At 47.1% G+C, this 18,794-nt stretch overlaps 1 protein-coding gene across 3 annotated transcripts in view; it reads left to right on the forward strand.

The window, feature by feature from the left end:
• APBA1 (amyloid beta precursor protein binding family A member 1) overlaps positions 1-18,794 on the forward strand; it is a 211,777-nt gene that overhangs the window by 166,209 nt on the left and 26,774 nt on the right. For all 3 annotated transcript variants that reach the window (XM_039249534.1, XM_039249535.1, XM_039249537.1), the window contains exons 3-5: positions 6,100-6,195; positions 10,920-10,959; positions 14,295-14,440. In XM_039249534.1, coding sequence (XP_039105465.1) covers positions 6,100-6,195; positions 10,920-10,959; positions 14,295-14,440 — 282 coding nt within the window. The remainder of the gene's footprint in view (positions 1-6,099; positions 6,196-10,919; positions 10,960-14,294; positions 14,441-18,794) is intronic.

Raw genomic sequence — 18,794 nt, forward strand, 5'->3', positions numbered from 1 at the left:
TTGTTTGTGGTCTTGAAGCACCAGATGGTTCCAAAAGTCAGCCGATAGCAGCTGCCAGAGACATGGGCCGGAGAGAGGGGTCGAGGTGGACAGTGACGTCGTGAGTGGTCAGCTCAGTGGCAACTGCTTCTGTGTTACTGCGACTTCTGTTTTCCTCGAGGACCCAGTGGCCACTGCTTTCAGAGACACCCTGTGTTTGTGTGTGCGTCTGTCTCCCCTGCTAAGCAAGGAGCTCCCTGGGGACAGGCGGGGGTCGGGGCCTCCGCAGATGCTGTCAGAATTTCCTTGTTTAAAAAATGAGTGAACGGGGCGCCTGGGTGGCTCAGTCGGTTCAGCGTCGGATTTCAGCTCAGGTCATGATCTCACAGTTTGTGAGTTCAAGCCTCGCATTGGGCTCTATGCTGACAGCTCAGAGCCTGGAGCCTGCTTCGGATCTGTGTCTCCCTCTCTCTCTGACCCTTCCCCGTTCACCGTCTGTCTCTCTCATAAATAAATATTTTTTTAAAAAATGAAAGAACAGTCCCAGTGGAACTCACCTGATCGCGAATCTTGTGAAGAACCTCTCCAGAAGTCAACATGTTTAGATGTCTTTACATCTTTAGATTGCTGCTTAGCGCTTAGTCCTTAGGCTTTTCTGAAAAGAATACTGTCTACTTTGAAAGAGCCTGCGGGCCCTTTAGTTTGGGGGTGTTATCATCATCATCCAGTCAGCTTTTCCAGGTTGTAGTCTTCTCTTCATGCAGAGGTCAAGGGAGAAAGGATTAAGGAAAGGAAAGAGCAGAAAGTGATAACTCAGTCCCTCCGTCCTTTGGATTTTCAGTCCAGTGGAGGAGATAGTCACTAAGTGCTAGATTCCAGCAGAGGAAATAGTGACTAAGTGCCTAGATTGACCTTCTCCCCTGAGGACAACAGGCCAGCGACTCATAAAGAAAACCTCAGCCTCTGAGCAGAGAGTAGGTGCTGGCTGCTTGTCATCAGTGAGGCTCCGGGGACTTGCTTGCTTTCCTGCAGAGCTGCTCGACCTCCCTGCCTCTCTCAGTTTCCAAAACAACCCCCACCCCCCACTCCCCATCTCATCCTGCTCCATGAATACTGCACACTTTTTGGATTCAGCTGAAGTATCCCCTTCCCCGTAAAGAGTTGCACGTATACCCTCCCTTCCTGCAGAATTGCACCCTCTCAGCCCTGTGTCCCATGTACGGATGAGTATCTCTGCCATGTGCCACACGTCTGCCTCCGCCCCTCATCTGGAAGGGGATATAGGAGAGGACCGCAACATCTCTTTCCTCTTTGTTTCTCGACCCAGAATTAAGGACAGAGGTAGGCACAGAATAAATGAGTACTAGTTCTCTGTGCACGCTTTGCTTCCCTGCAAATACCACGTCGACCACCAGCAGTGCGGCGTTTGCCCCCAGGAGATGTTCGATTGGAAATGAAACGAGTGACTAGCTTTCCCTCTGGATGTTCCTGCGTCCTGAGGCTGCCGCCAGCCTAACAAAGGGACTGCCCGTCTCTTGCCCTGGCACCGAGGAACCAGGATCATATGGCTGAGAGCTCGGCTCCATGGCCCCCCAGAGCCAGGGTAATAAAATTCAGACCGTGGTTGTGGAGACTGCTAGGATACAATCCGCAGAGGGAAAGCAGCTTACGAAGACCTCCTACAATTAAGCAGAACGGGGAGTTCCCAGGTTTCGGACATCATAGATGCCTCCTTATAAATGCCCCGTGTGGCACTTTGTGAATTTCCAAGCCCACATTTGCTTCCCATCCTCGGTCTCATTGACTTAAAATAGAATGTCTAGTCAGTGACCCAGAAGGCATGAGACTTCAGACAGAGAAATACATAATAATAACTCGCTTTTTGTGTCATATTTCATTGGTTAAACTTTGCCTCCAGTACATTCTTTGAAAGTAATAGGTATTACCTAGTTTCTGGTTTCCTCTCTACTTTTGAGAGAACAGCAAGGCAGAAGCCGGCAGTGAAGGGCAAAGGGCTTTTAAAGCAGGCATTGGAGATGCGTCCATACGAACACCTTTGTTCAGGCTCCATGGGGGCCGTGCCTGCTCTGAAAGCATTTGCCCAACTTGACTTTGTTAGCAGTGGTTTGGGGAGTCCTAGGCTTCTCCCGGGTGGGGGCCTTTCATTTGGGGACGGCTTTCAACTTCAGAAGAGCTTTGCTGGAGCTCGGGTCACGGTCCTCACAGGCAAAGACCTGTTTTCTAATTCAAAATGCAGATTTAACATTCCACACGGAAGATCATTGGAGTGCTGTCAGAAAAGGCTTCTGGGGCGCCTGGGTGGCTCAGCCGGTTAAGCAGCTGTCTTAGGCTCAGGTCATGATCTCACAGTTTTTGAGTTTGAGCCCTGCACTAGGCTCAAAAATTTAAAAAAGGAAAAAATTAAAAAATTTTTTAGATTAAGGAAAGGGCGTTCGAGGGGCGCCTGGGTGGCTTAGTCGGTTAAGCGTCCAACTTTCGCTTAGGTCATGATCTCGCGGTTCGTGGGTTCGAGCCCCGCGTCGGGCTCTATGCTGACCGCCAGCTCAGAGCCTGGAGCCTGTTTCAGTCTGTGACTCCCACTCTCTCTGACCCTCCCCTGCTCGCTCGCTCTCTCTCTCTCTCTCTCTCCTAGAAATAAATAAAATATTAAAAAAAAAAAGAAAAGGGCGTTCGATCAGCCACAGCGTTCAATCTGCTGTTGAGGAAGCGGGGCCTCACTGTGGGATCTGACCTGCCTCTTCCACATCCCAGCCTACTGTCCGGATAACCCGCCTTCTCACATCATCCTGAGATGATACCGTGTTCCCAGTGTTGGAGTGAATTCGTTTTTTAGCAGATTTTCAACAGAAAATGGTTAGATAAGGAAATAGAAACTGAGGGACTCTTTGGAAGATTTTTTTTAAACGGAAGTGTTACACAGCCCTCAAACCCAGCAATTAAAGAAAAACCAGCTGTACTAGCTTCCCAGGGACCAGACCCTTAAAATCTTTGCAACAGAGAAAATTACTTGGGGGGGAAATAGATGTAAATATCTAAGGAAGCTCTTCAAATCTGAAAAACTGGGAAGATTGAAAGGCACTACAATCTCATGAGGACTTTACTACATTAATTTTGAGTAGTCCAAACAAAGCTAACCTCAGCCAGTACCCCTCAACTCTCTTGGGTGCCAAATAAATAATTCTGTGGATGATTTTTGTTTGTTTTTTATTTAACATTTATTTATTTATTTTAATGTTTTATTTATTTCTAGGAGAGAGAGAGAGAGAGACAGCGTGAGCAGGGGAGGGTCAGAGAGAGAGGGAGATACAGACTCCGAAACAGGCTCCAGGCTCTGAGCTGGCGGTCAGCACAGAGCCCGACGCAGGGCTCGAACCCACGAACCACGAGATCATGACCTAAGCGAAAGTCGGACGCTTAACCGACTAAGCCACCCAGGCACCCCTACATTTATTTATTTTTAAGAGACAGAGCATGAACAGAGGAGGGGCAGAGAGAGGGAGACACAGAATCCGAAGGAGGCTCCAGTCTCTGAGCTGCCATGGGGCTTGAACTCACAAACCGCAAGATCATGACCTGAGCCAAAGTCGATGCTAAACCGACTGAGCCACCCAGGTGCCCCTGTGGATGATTTTTTTAAGGCACATAGGGCTGGTTTCTTGCCTCCGGGGCTGTGTGGTTAGGGGGTCCTTTACGTGAGCCCTCAGCCTGCACCCACCCTCTTGGCTTCCCTGTACAGTGGCTGATGCTTCCTGGTCCTCACTTCCCTGCCCAGAATTAGGAATGTGGGCATGGAAATCAACTCCAGGCCTCACAAGAATAGCCTCAGCGTAATTAAAACCGCATTTTGCCACATCGTCGTCCAGATCATTTGGCACTCCCCTCCCCCCTCCCCCATGTTTTCCTATAATTGAGACTTTCTGGAAAAGATTTATTTAGTTTTATGATTTCACAGAATGCTCATTGAAGTCCTGTTGTACGTGAACATGCCCCCGCCCCTACTCAGCATGACCGGTTTTGTGGAACATTCTCCCCTTCCATGCAGAGGTACTGCGCTGATGTTTCTATCTCAGTTTCCCCACGGGGGCCAGTTGGAAGAGATCAGAAGCAGATTGAGCTATCACTGATGCCACTCTGCTTCCTTTGCCGGGGACGTGCCTCCCCTCACACGGCCACACTTCCTCAGAGGACAGATCATCACGTGGGTTCTGTCGTAGGCTTCCTGTCAGGCTTTGCCAGCAAACGATGACGCGATGTATCTTGCTCTCAGAGGAACTGTCGCTACAGGTCTCTTCAGCGTCCCTGTGGCTTGCCTGAAGGTGCCCTTCATCTGTCAGGATTTCAGGAGCACACAGAGACGTCTGGGTACCGGCTTGGGGGGGGGGGTGGTGTTCCAGCACCCGTTTGAGTCCCATCCTTGCCTGCTGGCTTGATTTTTTTGGCCAGCCAATCGGCCAGTGTTGGCGGAGCACATGCTGTGTCCGGCCGTCACCTGGGGCTCCCTGTTCCCGTCCAGCAAGACCTACCTGTGCCACCACTGGAGGCAGTAACACCTGATGGGGACCATATGTCCCAAAGCTATGTTTCTAACCCTTATTTTCAAACCTATCATTCAATAAAGGATTTTTGAACTGTTTCAAGAGCAGCCACGGTCATATTATTCAGAGGCTGAAATTTCTCTGAATTTTCAGTGGCCTGTGGATTAAATCAGAAAAACATACTTGAAATCTGGACTAGAGAAATACAGGTGGTGTGGCTTTTGGTCTTCAGTCCCAACTGCCACTTTAAAAATACCTCTTTTCAGGGTGCCTGGGTGGCTTACTCGCTAAGCATCTGACTTTAGCTCAGGTCATGAGCTCAAGGTACATGAGTTCAAGTACCACGTGGGGTGAGTTCAGACCCCACTTGGGATGAGCACAAGGCCCGCTTTGGGTAAAACATGAGCCCTGCTTTGGGTGAGCCCTGCTTCTCTCTCTCTCTCTCACTCCCTCCCTCCCCATCCTCACCCCCCTCTGCCTCTAGCTCACTTGCACTCTCTCTCTCTCTCTCTCTCTCTCTCTCTCAAGTGAAAAAAAATGAAAAAGAAGTAAAAACAAAAATACCAGTCAGTTAAACATCCAGCTTCAGCTCAGGTCATGATCTCACGGTTCATGGGTTTGAGCCCCATATTAGGCTCTGTGCTGACAGCTCAGAGCCTGGAGCCTGCTTTGGATTCTGTGTCTCCCTCTCTCTCTGCCCATCCTCCCTGCAAAAAGTAAACATTTAAAATCTTTTAATAAAAAAATACCTGTTTTCATTTTTCCTTTTCCATTCAAGTCATCTTGGGCAGGTGGTTTTATAAGATAATTAGTACCCAAAGTCTTTGCCAGTAAAAATTTTAAAGCCACAGACTTGGGTGTGTATCTCCATTAGCTTTATTCATTTAGGGCTCGAGGATTGCTATTCATCCGTTGCTGTGTTGAGACACTGGCCTAAGGAGGGACAAAATGGCAGAGCTATAAAAGGTTCCTTTGAAAACATGGTGGGAGGAGGGCTTGGGTGGCTCAGTCACTTAATCATCTGGTCATAATGTCACAGTTCATGAGTTCAAGCCCTGTGTCAGGCTGTGTGCTGACAGCTCAGAGCCTGGAGCCTGCTTTGGATTCTGTGTCTCCCTCTCTCTCTGCTCCTGCCCCACTCATGCTCTGTCTCTCTCCCTCCCTCTCAAAAATAAATAAATACAAACCAACCAAGAAAACATGGTGGGAATTTAAAAGGGCTCAAGGGGCACCTGGGTACCTCAGGCAGTTGAGTGTCTGACTCTTGATTTGGGCTCAGTTCATGATCCCAGGGTCATGGGATCAAACCCCGCATCAGGCTCTGTGTAAGATTCTCTCTGTCTCTCTCTGCCCCTCCCCCCTTTCTAAAATTAAAAAAATAAATAAAAATAAAAAGCTCAAAAATGCAGGCCTTTTATGGACCATTGGCAACTTCTCTGCGAGGAAGTTTTGTCACTGTGGAGGTGTGTGTGCAGTTGTGTGGGGCTTTCTCCTCTGGCCCCCACCCCACCAGGTGTTCACGAGCCCCCGATTCTCACTGTGTCTTTCCCTTGCTGTGTTCCAGTCCCCGTCTCCTGGCAGCTCCTCTCCCCTGGGCGCAGAGTCTTCGAGCACACCCCTTCACCCCAGCGACCCAGCGGAGGCCTCCTCAAATAAAGAGGTAGGGTGCTGTTTTGTTCCAGAAGCCACCGGCCCATGTGTTGTTTGATTCTTCTTCTCTTGTGAGCTTTCTTCAGCTCCCTGCACAAATCCCCCAAGTCCCCCTCGAGGGAGAGAAGTGCTGATTCCTCCTCTCCAGGAGTTCAGTGATTGAAGCCACGCCCTCCAGCCCAAGAGCCACAGGCCAAGAGTGTCTGTTTTGATTGATAAATAAAATGGAAGTGCACCTTCTCAGGCATGCCAGCCACAGTTCAGGTGCTCAGTGGCCACATCTAAGTTGTAGCTGTTGCGTTGGACAGGGAAGATGACAGAGCATTTCCAACATTCCAGAAAGTTCCCCGGGACAGTGCCAGAAACTGGATATCAAGAACTCTGTGTAGCAGCAGCCTTCCTCAGGGTATTACGAACCACAGTTTGGGAAATGGGCCAGTTTTGTAAATACCCATTTGTTACAGGCCACGTGAGATATTTTTCATGACAGCAGGGTGACTGCTCATCCTGGTTTACCTGGGGTGGTTTGCAGTTCACACCTGCTTTCCAGTTCACACCTGCTTTCCAGTTCACACCTGCTTTCCAGTTCACACCTGCTTTCCAGTTCACACCTGTTGTGCAAGCAGTGCAGCTAGTGAGCGTCATTCTCCCTTTTTTATATATATTTTTTAACGTTTATTCATTTTTGAGAAAGAGTGTGAGTGGGGAAGAGCCAGAGAGAGAGAGGGAGACACAGAATCTGAAGCAGGCTCCAGGCTCCAAGCTGTCAGCACAGAACTGACATGGCGCTCGAACTCACAAACCACAAGATCATGACCTGAACCGAAATCAGAGGCTTAACCAACCGAGCCACCCAGGCGCCCCTCCACTCTCCCTTTCTGAAGCAGTGCTATCCAAGAGAACTTTCTGTAATGATGGAAATAGTCTGCTTCTCTGCTGTCTTACACGGTGGTCCCTAGTCATGTGAAATGTGGCTCTTGGGACTGAGGAACTGAATTTTGCATTTTATTCCATTTAATTATAGTCATGTGTGGCTCAGGACTCCTAGAGAGCACAGGCTGGAAGTGCCCCTCTCACACAGTAAGTCATATGGCTGCCTTACTAATGGAGCCCAGACAGAGCCCCAGCAGAGGCTATTTAAGTGAGAAAATGCTGCTCACTCCCAAGCAGGGTGTCAAGGGGCAGGTTTTCCTCCTGGAGGGAGCCCCTGCCTTTTCGTTTTCCCACACTGTTGTCCTTTCACCCCCAGCCAAAGGCCACCCCAGCTGTTTATGAAGCGGGCCCGTGCCGTGGGCTACAGGTGGGTTCAGCTCACTCCAGCCCAGCCAGTGCTGAGGCTGTGCACGAGACAGGTAAACCATATAATGAATGGTTGTGTCACTTTCCTTCCTTTTGTTAAGAATATGACATTACGTGGAACAGAAGAAAGCAGTTTCCAGGGCGCCTCGGTGGCTCAGGAGGTTAAGCATCTGACTCAGTTTCAGCTCAGGTCATGATCTCGCAGTTCATGAGTTCGAGCCCCGCATCGGGCTCCACACTGACAGTGTGGACCCTGCCTTGGATTCTCTGCCCCTCCTCTGCTCTCTCTGTCTCTGAAAATAAATCAACTTTTAAAAAGTTAAAAAAAAAAAAAAGAAGAAAAAGAAGAAGAAGTTTCCCTTTTGCTGTGAGTGGCGGATCACTTCTAAAGGGAGTCTTCATTAAAATTTGCCCTTGAAGCATCACTGAATATACATACATTTGCCATTAACTATTCACGCAGAGAAAGGTAGACTTTTGAATCACCTGTGTATATTAACCCAAACGAATGTAAGGAGACCTTCTCTGAAATGACACCAGCGTTAGAAATTAAATTTCAACTATGCTTTGTCCTTGTCCTCAGACCCTAGGTCACGGGACCAGGGGGAACAAGCTGTTTGTGCGGACGCTGGGTCCCACTGCTCTGCCTTATCATTTGTTCATAATACAGGGATAGGCGAGAACAAGCAGTAAGAAGAAGAGAATCAAGGCCACAGTGATAATAACTAAGCAAGAGTGAGTGTTTCTCAAGCATTTACAGTGTTCAGGCATCGGGCCAAGCACATCATAGTCTCCCTTCCTCCTTACAGTAATTCTGTGGGTGTAGGAAGCACTGTCCTCACGTTTTGATGGAAGCAACAGAGAAGTGCAGTAACTTACCTGAGGTCCAGGGCCCAGGGCAGGGCAGGATTTGAATCCAGAACTCAGGGATTCATGTAGGGTCTTCATGCCAGGGTCTGCTGCCCTCGGGTGAAAAGTGCCTACAGGCCTCACACTGCGTGGACAAGGTAACGTGTATGTCATTGTTCCAAGTGTCAGGCCCCCTGGCTTTGCACATAGTTTAGTGTGTTGTCGTAGAAAATCCCAAGGATTTTGGCCTTTCATCTTCTTGAATGTGGCGTTATTAATTCTTGGATGTTAAGGATCAACTCATGTTGATCTCTGTCCACATGTGAGAAGACAAAGGGCTAATCAGGCATCTGAATATTCAGCTTTTGATCATTCATCAGATATAATAAGCAAGGCAAACGTGTTAGTTTCTCGATTCCTACAGGACTTGGCACGTGTTTCTGCAGATCCTTAGAAATAATGATGAAAATCCTCTTTGTGTGCAAAAATTAGAGATTCTTTCATTTCTCAAAACATTTTTTTTTAAATCTTACTGCCCCAGAGACTAAAGAAAGCCAGTCGTGAGCTTATGAATACAGCATAAGTAAATGTACCAAACGCCCTCCGTTGTGGCTCTAAATAAAAACCGCAGCTTTTAGAACTATTGACTAAAGTAATTCTTTCGTAGCTTCTGCTAAAACCCAGGGACTGTCCTTGAGATGAACATTCAGAAAAGTATCCTAATAGCCCAAGAAAATCTGAACTGGTTTCTTGGATGTACATGGAGGTACATTTTGATGAAACAAAGTAAACCCTCTCTACCCCAGGCCCCTTGCTGCTAAGGGCAAGGACATGGACGGCAGTTGGAAAATACTAATTTTAAGATCTTTAGTCTTTATGAGGAAACTGGCTTCCACCTGCAACCATGAAGTTACTTTTTTATTTTTTAACCGGAGTTAGACCTGGCTATTGACACTCGACTGGGCCTTTCTTCCCACTTGGATCAATGGAAAAGTAAACCCAATGTAAATCACTGTTGAAGTTGACGTTGGAGCTCTCTTTCCTCCTGTCCACATATCTTAGCTTTCCTTGGGGTGCAGTTTTCCATAAATGCACTAGGAGCCAATGACCTTTCCTTCCCAGTGGACTTGTATCTTTAGTTTCCTTCGGGGTAATCCCTTCTGAAATAAGAAACCCACCATTTCGGTGTGATGAACCATTTCATCCCAGCGGGCACATTCCGGAAGGTTTACTGACACGTTGCCTTGTGTGGTTTGTTGTGTGATTTCGTGTTGAATTCTTGTCATTGTCCCAAATTGAGGTAGTCTTAAATCTGGGGGTCTTTGCCTCCAGTTTTTCTTCTAGAACAGTTAACACTGCTATTTTTAGAATGTTGTACAGATGGTAATTAGTTAGTCATCCCTTTGCTGTCCTCCTCTTCCAAGCGAAGAGCACGGTACAAAGTACTACAAGATGGAGCCGTACCCCCAATGTCCCGTCTTTTGGGCCCTAACTCTCCCACCTGCCAGGCACCCCCCAGAGTTTACCATCCACCTCGGTCAACCTGTTGAGCAGCTGTGCTATCCTAGGTACCCTTTTCCTAAAACATACATATTGAAATGACATACCTGCTAGATTCTTAGCAATGAAAAACCATAGGCTTTCTGAGGATAGCCCTGGGCCATGCAGAGCCTCCTTTTTGCTCGTTTGAAAGACTCTTGTTTTTGACAGTAGCTCTCCACTCGCCTGCAATGCTCACATCACCCTGCCCCAGACATACCAGCTACAAATTCTGTGGAATGCGGGAATGAATTTCCTGCACTTATGCCCCTCAGAGTTCTCTGTGCCACTCACTTACGGGAGGAACCACATGGTAAGTATTGCTCCTCGGCGAGCTAGCATTTAAACTGCCATTCAATCAGGTTCTAGAAGGTTTTTAGCTGATCGTGCGCACATCCCAACGATGCTATTGGAAGACCGACCCTTGCTGTGTTACTTAGTATAAGAAATTCCACCGCTTTCAATTCACTTCTTTGATTATGTTCTTACGTTAAGGTAACATAAACTAATTACTTACATAATGGAATTTTTAAACCAATAAGAGATGAAAGGAGGAGAGGAAAACTCTGGCAAACATTTTTAGTGCAGTGAGAGACTACTGAAGCAAAGACCTAAAGGGAAATAAAATTCTCCAGGGAAATTCTTGATTTCAACATATAGTTGCATTGTTGATGCTTTTACTCATCTAGCAGTTTTTCACTTAGAAACCCAGATTCTTAAGAGTGCAAATTGAGCTCTTTGTATTGCTGTTGCTCATTATGGACTTTGGTCTGTGGGATATTTTTTAAGCTGATGGACATCCTCTAATTGTGGAATGTAAGATTTTCAGGTTACCTAAAATATGAATGGATATTCTGGGCTCTGGGTAACCTCTAATAAGAAGTGTGTGTCTGTCTGCACCTTTCTTTCTGTAATAACCAAAAATGGTTGACACCGATTAATATCTGTCATTGGTGATCTATTTATTTTTCATGTTGCACAGATAACGTGTTAGTGCATTTTTCATCATGCTTTGCCCTTTCTGAAACCTCTTTGTCTTGATTACAGTCAAGAAAAAGCTTGGCTTCATTCCCAACCTACGTTGAAGGTAAGAGCTGAAAAGGAAATAATTGAGTACTGAGTCATGCATGAATATTCTAGCACTTTGGGCATTTGAAGCATGGGGCTGTAAGACCATAGTGGGGAAGAAAGGCTTATTAATAGTCTTAATGATCATAGAATTTTAAATTAAAAGAAAACAGCGGTGAGCCTGTCGAAGATTCCCCCACCCTACCCCCCCACCTTTGCCGATTCTGTCCCTGAGGACCTGAGGGAGGTTGCATGGAGGCAGAGAGCTGTCTCCAGCTTAGAAATGGGCATATTACATCTAAATCCAACTCTCCTCCCCTCCAGTCCAGGATACCTCTTGTATCCATTAAGGACCATTCAAGCGGGAATGAACTTTAAAGGTGACTTTTGGTCCTGTAAATTTAGAGGGAAGAAAAAAACATCTTTCCAATAATTCCCATCTCTTGCTTGGATGAGTAAGCGTAGTAACATTTATCCAGCTTTTACTCTGTGCCAGATACACAGTTTTCATGTAATAACTAATTGAATCCTCACATCTATCTCGTGAAGTGGGCTTACCACCCCAATGTTAAGCAGGAAAGAACTGAGACATTTTTACTCAAGACGAGGTGAGTGCCTTTCCCAAAATCACACAGTTAGCAAGCTTCAGAGCCAGGCCGTGAGCTGGCAGTCTGATTCCACAGCTGTCCCGATAAATGGCATTCTGTGCAGGGTGGCTACGTATGGTTGTGCAGGTTTCTCACTGCTCAAGGGCACCCAGTCAGGAGGCCTAGCGGGGCCAGAACTTGGCCCATGTGAGACAGCCCCACTTGATGTCAGGCCATACAAACAAAATGCCTGTTCCTCATCCTCACAAAGGCCCTCGTTAGCTAGAGGTGCCACTGACCCTCTACCAGAGAGGATGGCAGATGGTTTTTCAGGTAGGATAGGTTGGCATTTCCTTGAAAGAGGATTTTCTGGGGACTGTGAGGCTCTGTCTGGCCCTTGGATCCCGTGAATGAACAGTCAGGGGATAATGAATTACCACGATTCATAGACCTTTACGACCCGCAGGCCTGCAGCCTAGGTCAAGCTCATGGGCTTGCTTCCGTTACTCAGGTTTCTTTCTTGAGTAGCCTGTAAATTATTTGTGCCATTTTGGTGAGGCCCCAGAACTCCATGAGCACTCTTCAGGGAGTTTTTGGAAGTTTGGAAATTCCACTTTTCCTCAGCGACACCCCTCCAGATGCAGCATCACGAAGGTGTGAGGACGTAACACGGAAGCAACGCAGAGGCCTCACTCAAAGGACAGACACATTCGAAAAGGCTGAAACGAAACCTGCAGTTCTTTGGCTTGGGACCAGCATGATGTGGAATTTTCTAACTTTTAAAAAAAGTATTCTAAAATGAAATTACGAACATGGGGCTTTTTCCCGAGGCATGATCTAGCAGCGGTGACATTTGATTACCCTCAATATCTCTGGAGGATAAATGTCGTCAGATCGCATCTCAAACGTATAATTTATTTAGGTCCAGCGTATCTGTCCCTTGGCTGGTTGGCATTTATGTAGTCCTTTGAGTATTATTCGGATTGCTCTTAAACCTACCTGCATATCCACAGTTACCGTGGTTGACAAGAGACCCTTTTCAGGAAATAAGCTAACTCAGACATGAACATATAATCCTGGAAGTCCCATAGAGAAGTATGTGGTTAATTTTTTTTATCTTTCTTTTAACATTCATTATGTTCACAAAGCAAATGGAAGGTTTTTAAAAGTTACTATCCCAGATGAGATCTCTCTTCTCAGTGCCCAGTTGGGCAAATGTGGTTATGTTTAAGTGAACACTGTAAACCTGTCACGGGAATTTCTGATAGGAGACTGATAATCTCTTACTTTTTACAAAATGTAATGTAGGTTCCAGACCGTTTGTGTGTTATTTTAGTTAGAACAGTGCTTCCCTGCTGTATAGCTAAAACCATATGTTGTAAATACTCTGAATCCTTCTCACCTCTGTGAGAAAGTTTCAGTGCAAGAATCATGTGACTTTTGAGAAGAAGGTGAATTACTCGCACATAGCTGAGGCAGGTTTGGCTGATTCTCTTTGTTTGTCCAGAAGCCTTTCTCGGAAAGATCGAGAATAAGGCAAACAATGGGTTTCCTTGCTTACTGACTACGCACATGCTTTGTGAAGGCCTTTCCTAAAACACTGTTCATTTCTTTATTTCAGCCACCACCTTGGCTTTAGAAAAATGACCAGATTGTTTTAAGACTGAACTCTGTTAAGGTGCTTATCGTGGGAAGCAGCTGGTTAAGCCCAAGATGGGCTCGATGTTGAGGGATAAAAATAAAAATCATTTCAGACTAGCTCCCCGAAAGGAAAAAGCAAATTGTTTCCCTTGCCAGTTATCTAATTTAAGAGCCTGAGGTTTTAACAGTTGGTTAAAAATGTAGATTTTAATCTCCCCAAATATGGCACTCAAGCCAAAGAAAATACATATGCTTTTCATTGCAGAATTAAAATGCCCTTCTTTGTGCATCTATTCTCAAGTCATATATTAGTCCCAGACATGATTTAATCACAAGTAGAGTTTACAGGTGATTATGGTTAGAATCAGATGCCCCCATTTTAAATATTTTAAAACTAAGGTTTGATTTAAAAGGCTGGTCAGTGAGAACAGAAAATTCTGATTTTCTTTGGAATTGATCTGTATATAGCTGCAACCCAGGGACCCCAGAGCCTGTAACTCAGCAAGGTTGGCCTCAGGGGACTCTGGATAATGTCACCTGCCTCAAAGAATTGGGGTCAGAGTCCATTCTGGGGATCTGGACACTCCCAAACGAATGTCCATTTTTCTTATTTGTAAAATTTGCTTTCCCCATTACGGATAAAATGGAAGGGAGAGATGTGAACATTGAGGCTATAAAATGAGGTTTTCTAATAAAGCGGCCTCCTGCTCACCTGACCACTTGTCTGGCAAACATTTATTTGATGCCCACTGGATGACAGGCTCTGATAAGACAGGAGAGCCAAAGATGAGCATGACATGGTCTTTTGTCCCCAAAGAGCTCACAGTCTAACAGGAGACACGACACCCTTTGTCACTGAATTTTATGTTTCATATAATACACACGTCATTTCTCACAGTCAGTGGCCTGGGTAAAGCGTATGAAGAGGAAATCGTCCCTTCCCTCTGAAAACAAGGGGTGAGTGAAGGCAGGCCCAGAGAGGTGCCTTGGATGGGCAGGGTGTCTCCGCACCGGGCTGCCTGCGCTGTTATCGACAGTGGGGGAGGGTGAAGGCTCTGTCAGCAATTCGTCGGCCCCCCTTCCCCCAGGGCGGCTTCACTCACCGCTGCGGCTCTGTGTGTTACAGTTCCCGGACCCTGTGACCCCGAAGACTTGATCGATGGAATCATTTTTGCTGCCAATTACCTTGGCTCCACCCAGCTGCTCTCAGACAAAACCCCCTCCAAAAACGTGCGCATGATGCAGGCCCAGGAAGCCGTGAGCAGGATCAAGGTGAGGGGCGCGGGGGGCGGAGGTGGCGGGCTGAGCCGTCCATGGTGGTCTCCCCTGTACCTCATGCATATCTAGTCTCAGGTTTAGGGAAGTGTGGGGTGGGATGATGTACCTGCCAACAGAGAAAAAGTGTGCCTGAGTCCTTACAGATAAATGCTGTGTGCCTGGGGTGTTCTTAATGTTCTTAAGAGAAAGCACGTGTGATCATCAACTCTGGAAAGCTGGTAACGTGAGGACGGATGTCATTTTGAGCATTAGGTCTCCAGCGGGAGAGCTTTATCCCTGTGTTTTCATGCACATGGTGGTCCAGTGACTTGAATACTCATGTTACAGGCATGGTCCAAGCTCAGTCTCCTGCTTTTGAACCAGTTATCAAATATAGCATGTTGGGATTTTGTTCATGTCTGTTCAGCAGAGCCCCAGGGTATCAGACGGTGAGCAAAAGAGCACAAGAGAAACCGAAATAGAGAAGCTGATAACTTACAGGTCCTCAGGGAAGGACCCAGGGACCCAGCACACCTCAAGGGGCCACAGGGTGGGGGTCAAGCCTGAGTGAGCGCAGGCAGAGGGCGAGACAGGACCTGGGGCACACGCCTCTCCTAGGGTCTGTGAGCAAAGTACTTCGGGGTCCCTGGATTTGAACCGGCCAACTCAAACCGAAAAGGGCAAAGTTTTGGGGAGCTCCACCGGGGTCTTCTCTCAGGCCACACAGGGGGAAGGCCCTGGGCCTGAGGGAGACCATTTACTACAAGAGTTGTTGGGAATTGATATCGGGAGCTTAAATTTGCTTGTGACTCTGTGAGCTGTCGTCCAGGGCACACGCTTGTGTGAGGGCTAGCGTCCGTTTCAGGTCACAGCAGGCCACTTGACCAAAGTGGATGCCAAGGCAGCAGCCCCACAAAGCAGCTTAAGCTCTGGACACAGGTTAATGGCGCTGCTCACTTCCTCAAGACCAATGGGAGTGTGAGGACCTGGCATGCCTCGCTCTGTGGTTTTCGGACAGCCGGGGGCCACCTCCAGAAGGGGCTTTTGGAAGCAGCTGGGGGACCCCGTGGGGTGCCACAGCTTCTGGGAATGTTTTCTGCTGGTGTTAGTGGGCCCGAGGCAGGCATGCCTGACAGCCTGCAATGTCCAAGATAGAGCACAGGATAGAGATTTAACTCCCACAGAATGCCAGAGCACCCCTCGGCCCCTGTCAGGGAGCACTCCCAGAGCCCATTCATGTGAATCTTTCAGGACCAAACAGCATTCCACCCCTGGAGGAGCCCTGAACGCCCTCAAGACAGAAAACTGTGCTGTTTGGGGATTTCTCTCAACTTCTGTCCATCAAGGTTTCAAACATGTGCGGGTTTGGGGATCATACTGGGCACCTTGTTCATTGGCCTCCTGAGTGGGAGCTGTTGAGTCCCACAGATAGTTTTTCTGTTCCCACTGCCCTGTGACATGGATACAGTGTGACATGTGACATGTCCACTGCCCTGTGACATGTGACCTTGAGGAAAGAAGAAGACACCTCCCCAGAACTAAAGGCCGTGGCACCCAGCGCCAGAGCCCAGCCAGGACCCAGTGTGCGCTGAATCACAGCTTCCAATTTCCGCAGTGAGGCCCTAGAGCGCGGGTTTCCCTTCTTAAAGTCCAGCCTCCCTGAAAAGAAACCAGAAAGTTCACTTTGAGGCTTCAAAGGATCAGTATCCAGAAGTTCCATGGCTGATTTGAACCAAAAAATTAGATGGTTTCGTTGATCATAACAAGCAAGATGAGGCTGTCTGATTATAAATCCATTTTAGACCTGCCTAGAGCAGAGCAGACATCTGGAAAACATATATTTATTTTTACAGCAAATTATTGTAGTGTGAGGAATTCATTACAGAGTGGCGAAGTTAAATGGCTCCATTCATTTATAAGTATCGTCTTTGCAGCGTGCTGCTTTGCATGTGAAGGAGCTGCAGCCCGTCATTAAGTGTTTTCTGCCTCCTTTTCCTTTTAAATGCCCGTCGAGTCATTAGACTTTGCACCCAGCCTGACGCTTTTGCAAATGCTAGGTGGAGACTGTGTGCAGACCCATGGGTTATTTCAGCGCCCCATAGAAAGCCACCGTGTCGGGATGTGCACCGAGATTTCACAGAGGGAAGCAGAGCACCTAGAGCATTTATCTGGATCCGTGGGGTTGGTCTTGCAGGAACCTGCACACTGGGTCCGCACATAGGAGACCCCTTTCTGTAAGGAAGGTGGTGCCCTGCTGTTTCCTAAAGAGAGGCTGACCTTTCAGGAATGAGTTAGTCTAGGCCACCTCTATAAAGATGCAAAGAGGAAGGAAGCTACAGATTTGAATGTCTGTCCAGGAAGGAAGGAAAGAAGAAAACCTGTGTGAATTGATTTGGAAATGCACTTAGCAATACCCTCAGCACAAACTGATGAGTAACTTCCACCTTGGCGCACTCATCTGAACAAAGACAGAGGGGTTTCCTCCTTCTGTTTCTGATTCCTTTTTCTTCCCTTCTTCCCCATGGGGACCCCCATCTTCCTCACCGTGAGTCTGGTGTGGCCATGGGGTTTGTGCTAGGTTAACTCTGAGCGAACACCAAACCTGAAGCTGGGCTTTCAGAACTGTCTTTTTCATTTCCCTCCTGTGGGTCGATTGTGGTGCTTATTGGATTTGCACTTGGGAGTTTGCAGAATTAGTATTTTCTTAATTTAAAGAACGTATAAATTTATTTGCCAAATGGGGAGAGAATTTGGAGTTGTGGTTTGGCCAGAAATTTTCTAGTTAATGTGAGAGGAAGACAAAGGAATTTGGCTCAGAAAGCAAACCATTCCTCCACAGACCCTTGAGGGAGGCATCTCAGGAGATAAGAACTAACCAAGACCCAGTCCTTGACCTTTAGATACTTGCAGCCTAATAAGGGAACCAAGAAGATTGCTTAAGTAACAGTAATACAAGGCAGGTTGAGGAATCTGAAATTGAAAGCCTTTTCCATCTACCCACATGGAATAAATAAGGTGGATCTAAATGCAACAGCAGAATTAGAACACATCTGCCATTTTTCTTGTTTTTTTTTTTTCCATCTTTGGACCCTCCCTAATGTATCCTTTCTGCCTTTGTTGTTCATCATTTCTGAGGAGAAATAATAGCCTTTTCAGAAGCCCCCAGATGACTAAGGAATACATTAAAGAGGTAGTTCTCAGAATGGGATCCCTTGGCCAGCCCTCAGGACCACCTGGGATTGTTAGAAATGCAGATTCTCAGGCACACCCAGTCAGATATTCAGGGTGGGGGGTGGGTAGGGCCCAGGAATCTGTGTTTCCATAATCCTTCAAGGAGATTGTGGTATACACTGTAATTAGGGGACCACTGTCCAACACAAGGGTGACCATCCTTGTACAGCATCTTTGTGCTCTGGGGCATCCCCAAGCTGAGTGCTTCCCACTGACGAGGTCCTGCTGGCACATTAGCTCAAGAAATGCTGCAGAACAGATCCCCCTTTTTTAATTGGCCAGACGTGTTTTCCTATTAAAGATTTTGAGGAGCCCTGTACCAGGGAGATCTAATTCACGTTGCTTAACCAGTAACTCCCATCGTTATCTGAACACAGAATCCGTGACCACTGTGTGGTACGTGTCAGAAGCCGTGCTGCTGAGATTCTCTGGAACATGTTTTGGGAGAACTGTCTGCCCTACGTGCTGTCGGTAGCACCGTAGATAGAGACGCCCTGTTCGTCCCACAGTGTGGGAACCATGCCTTGACCCTTCTGAGAACCAGACTCGAAGCCAACGTGTCTTGAACCCTTGTCTTCCTTTCTCTCCACTACATCCCCATGCTTCATTCCACCCTCATGCTCTCTGCACTCTCTGCTCTTGGGCCGGAAGTCGGGCTGACCCTCCGGGCCCTACCCTGAGCCACTGAAACTGCTTCATGTCCACGCAGAGTGGGGTGTACGTACCTCCATTCTTCCTACATTTGTGAAGTTCGTGTTCTTGGCTCACAAATGGTGTTGGATGTTTTTTGGTGCATTTTTGTAAGGAGCGTTCATGATCAAGCATGCTCCTCTTTGTCTTGATTAGCTGGTCCCAAAAGATGAGGTTTCCCTATTCTTTCGTGAAAAGGTTTTCTTTAAATGTCAAAAATCAGGACTTAATTGTAGAACGAAAATCTCTATCGTTGAGACTTTGTGTAAGCCATGTGACTTCCCACGTGACTCCAAGAAGTCTGTGATTAAAATGAAAAGGATATGAACAGTTAAAGCAGGTCTTTCACATACATTTATCTCATTTACTCCTCAAAATGGAGGGGTGGGGAATCCTGGGAGGTAGATATTATTGACCCTCTTTACAGGTAAACTGAGAGGTTTGTAGA

This window comes from Hyaena hyaena, unplaced genomic scaffold, assembly GCF_003009895.1.
Source record: "Hyaena hyaena isolate Hyena2069 unplaced genomic scaffold, ASM300989v1 scaffold_341, whole genome shotgun sequence".
Lineage (NCBI taxonomy): Eukaryota > Metazoa > Chordata > Mammalia > Carnivora > Hyaenidae > Hyaena > Hyaena hyaena.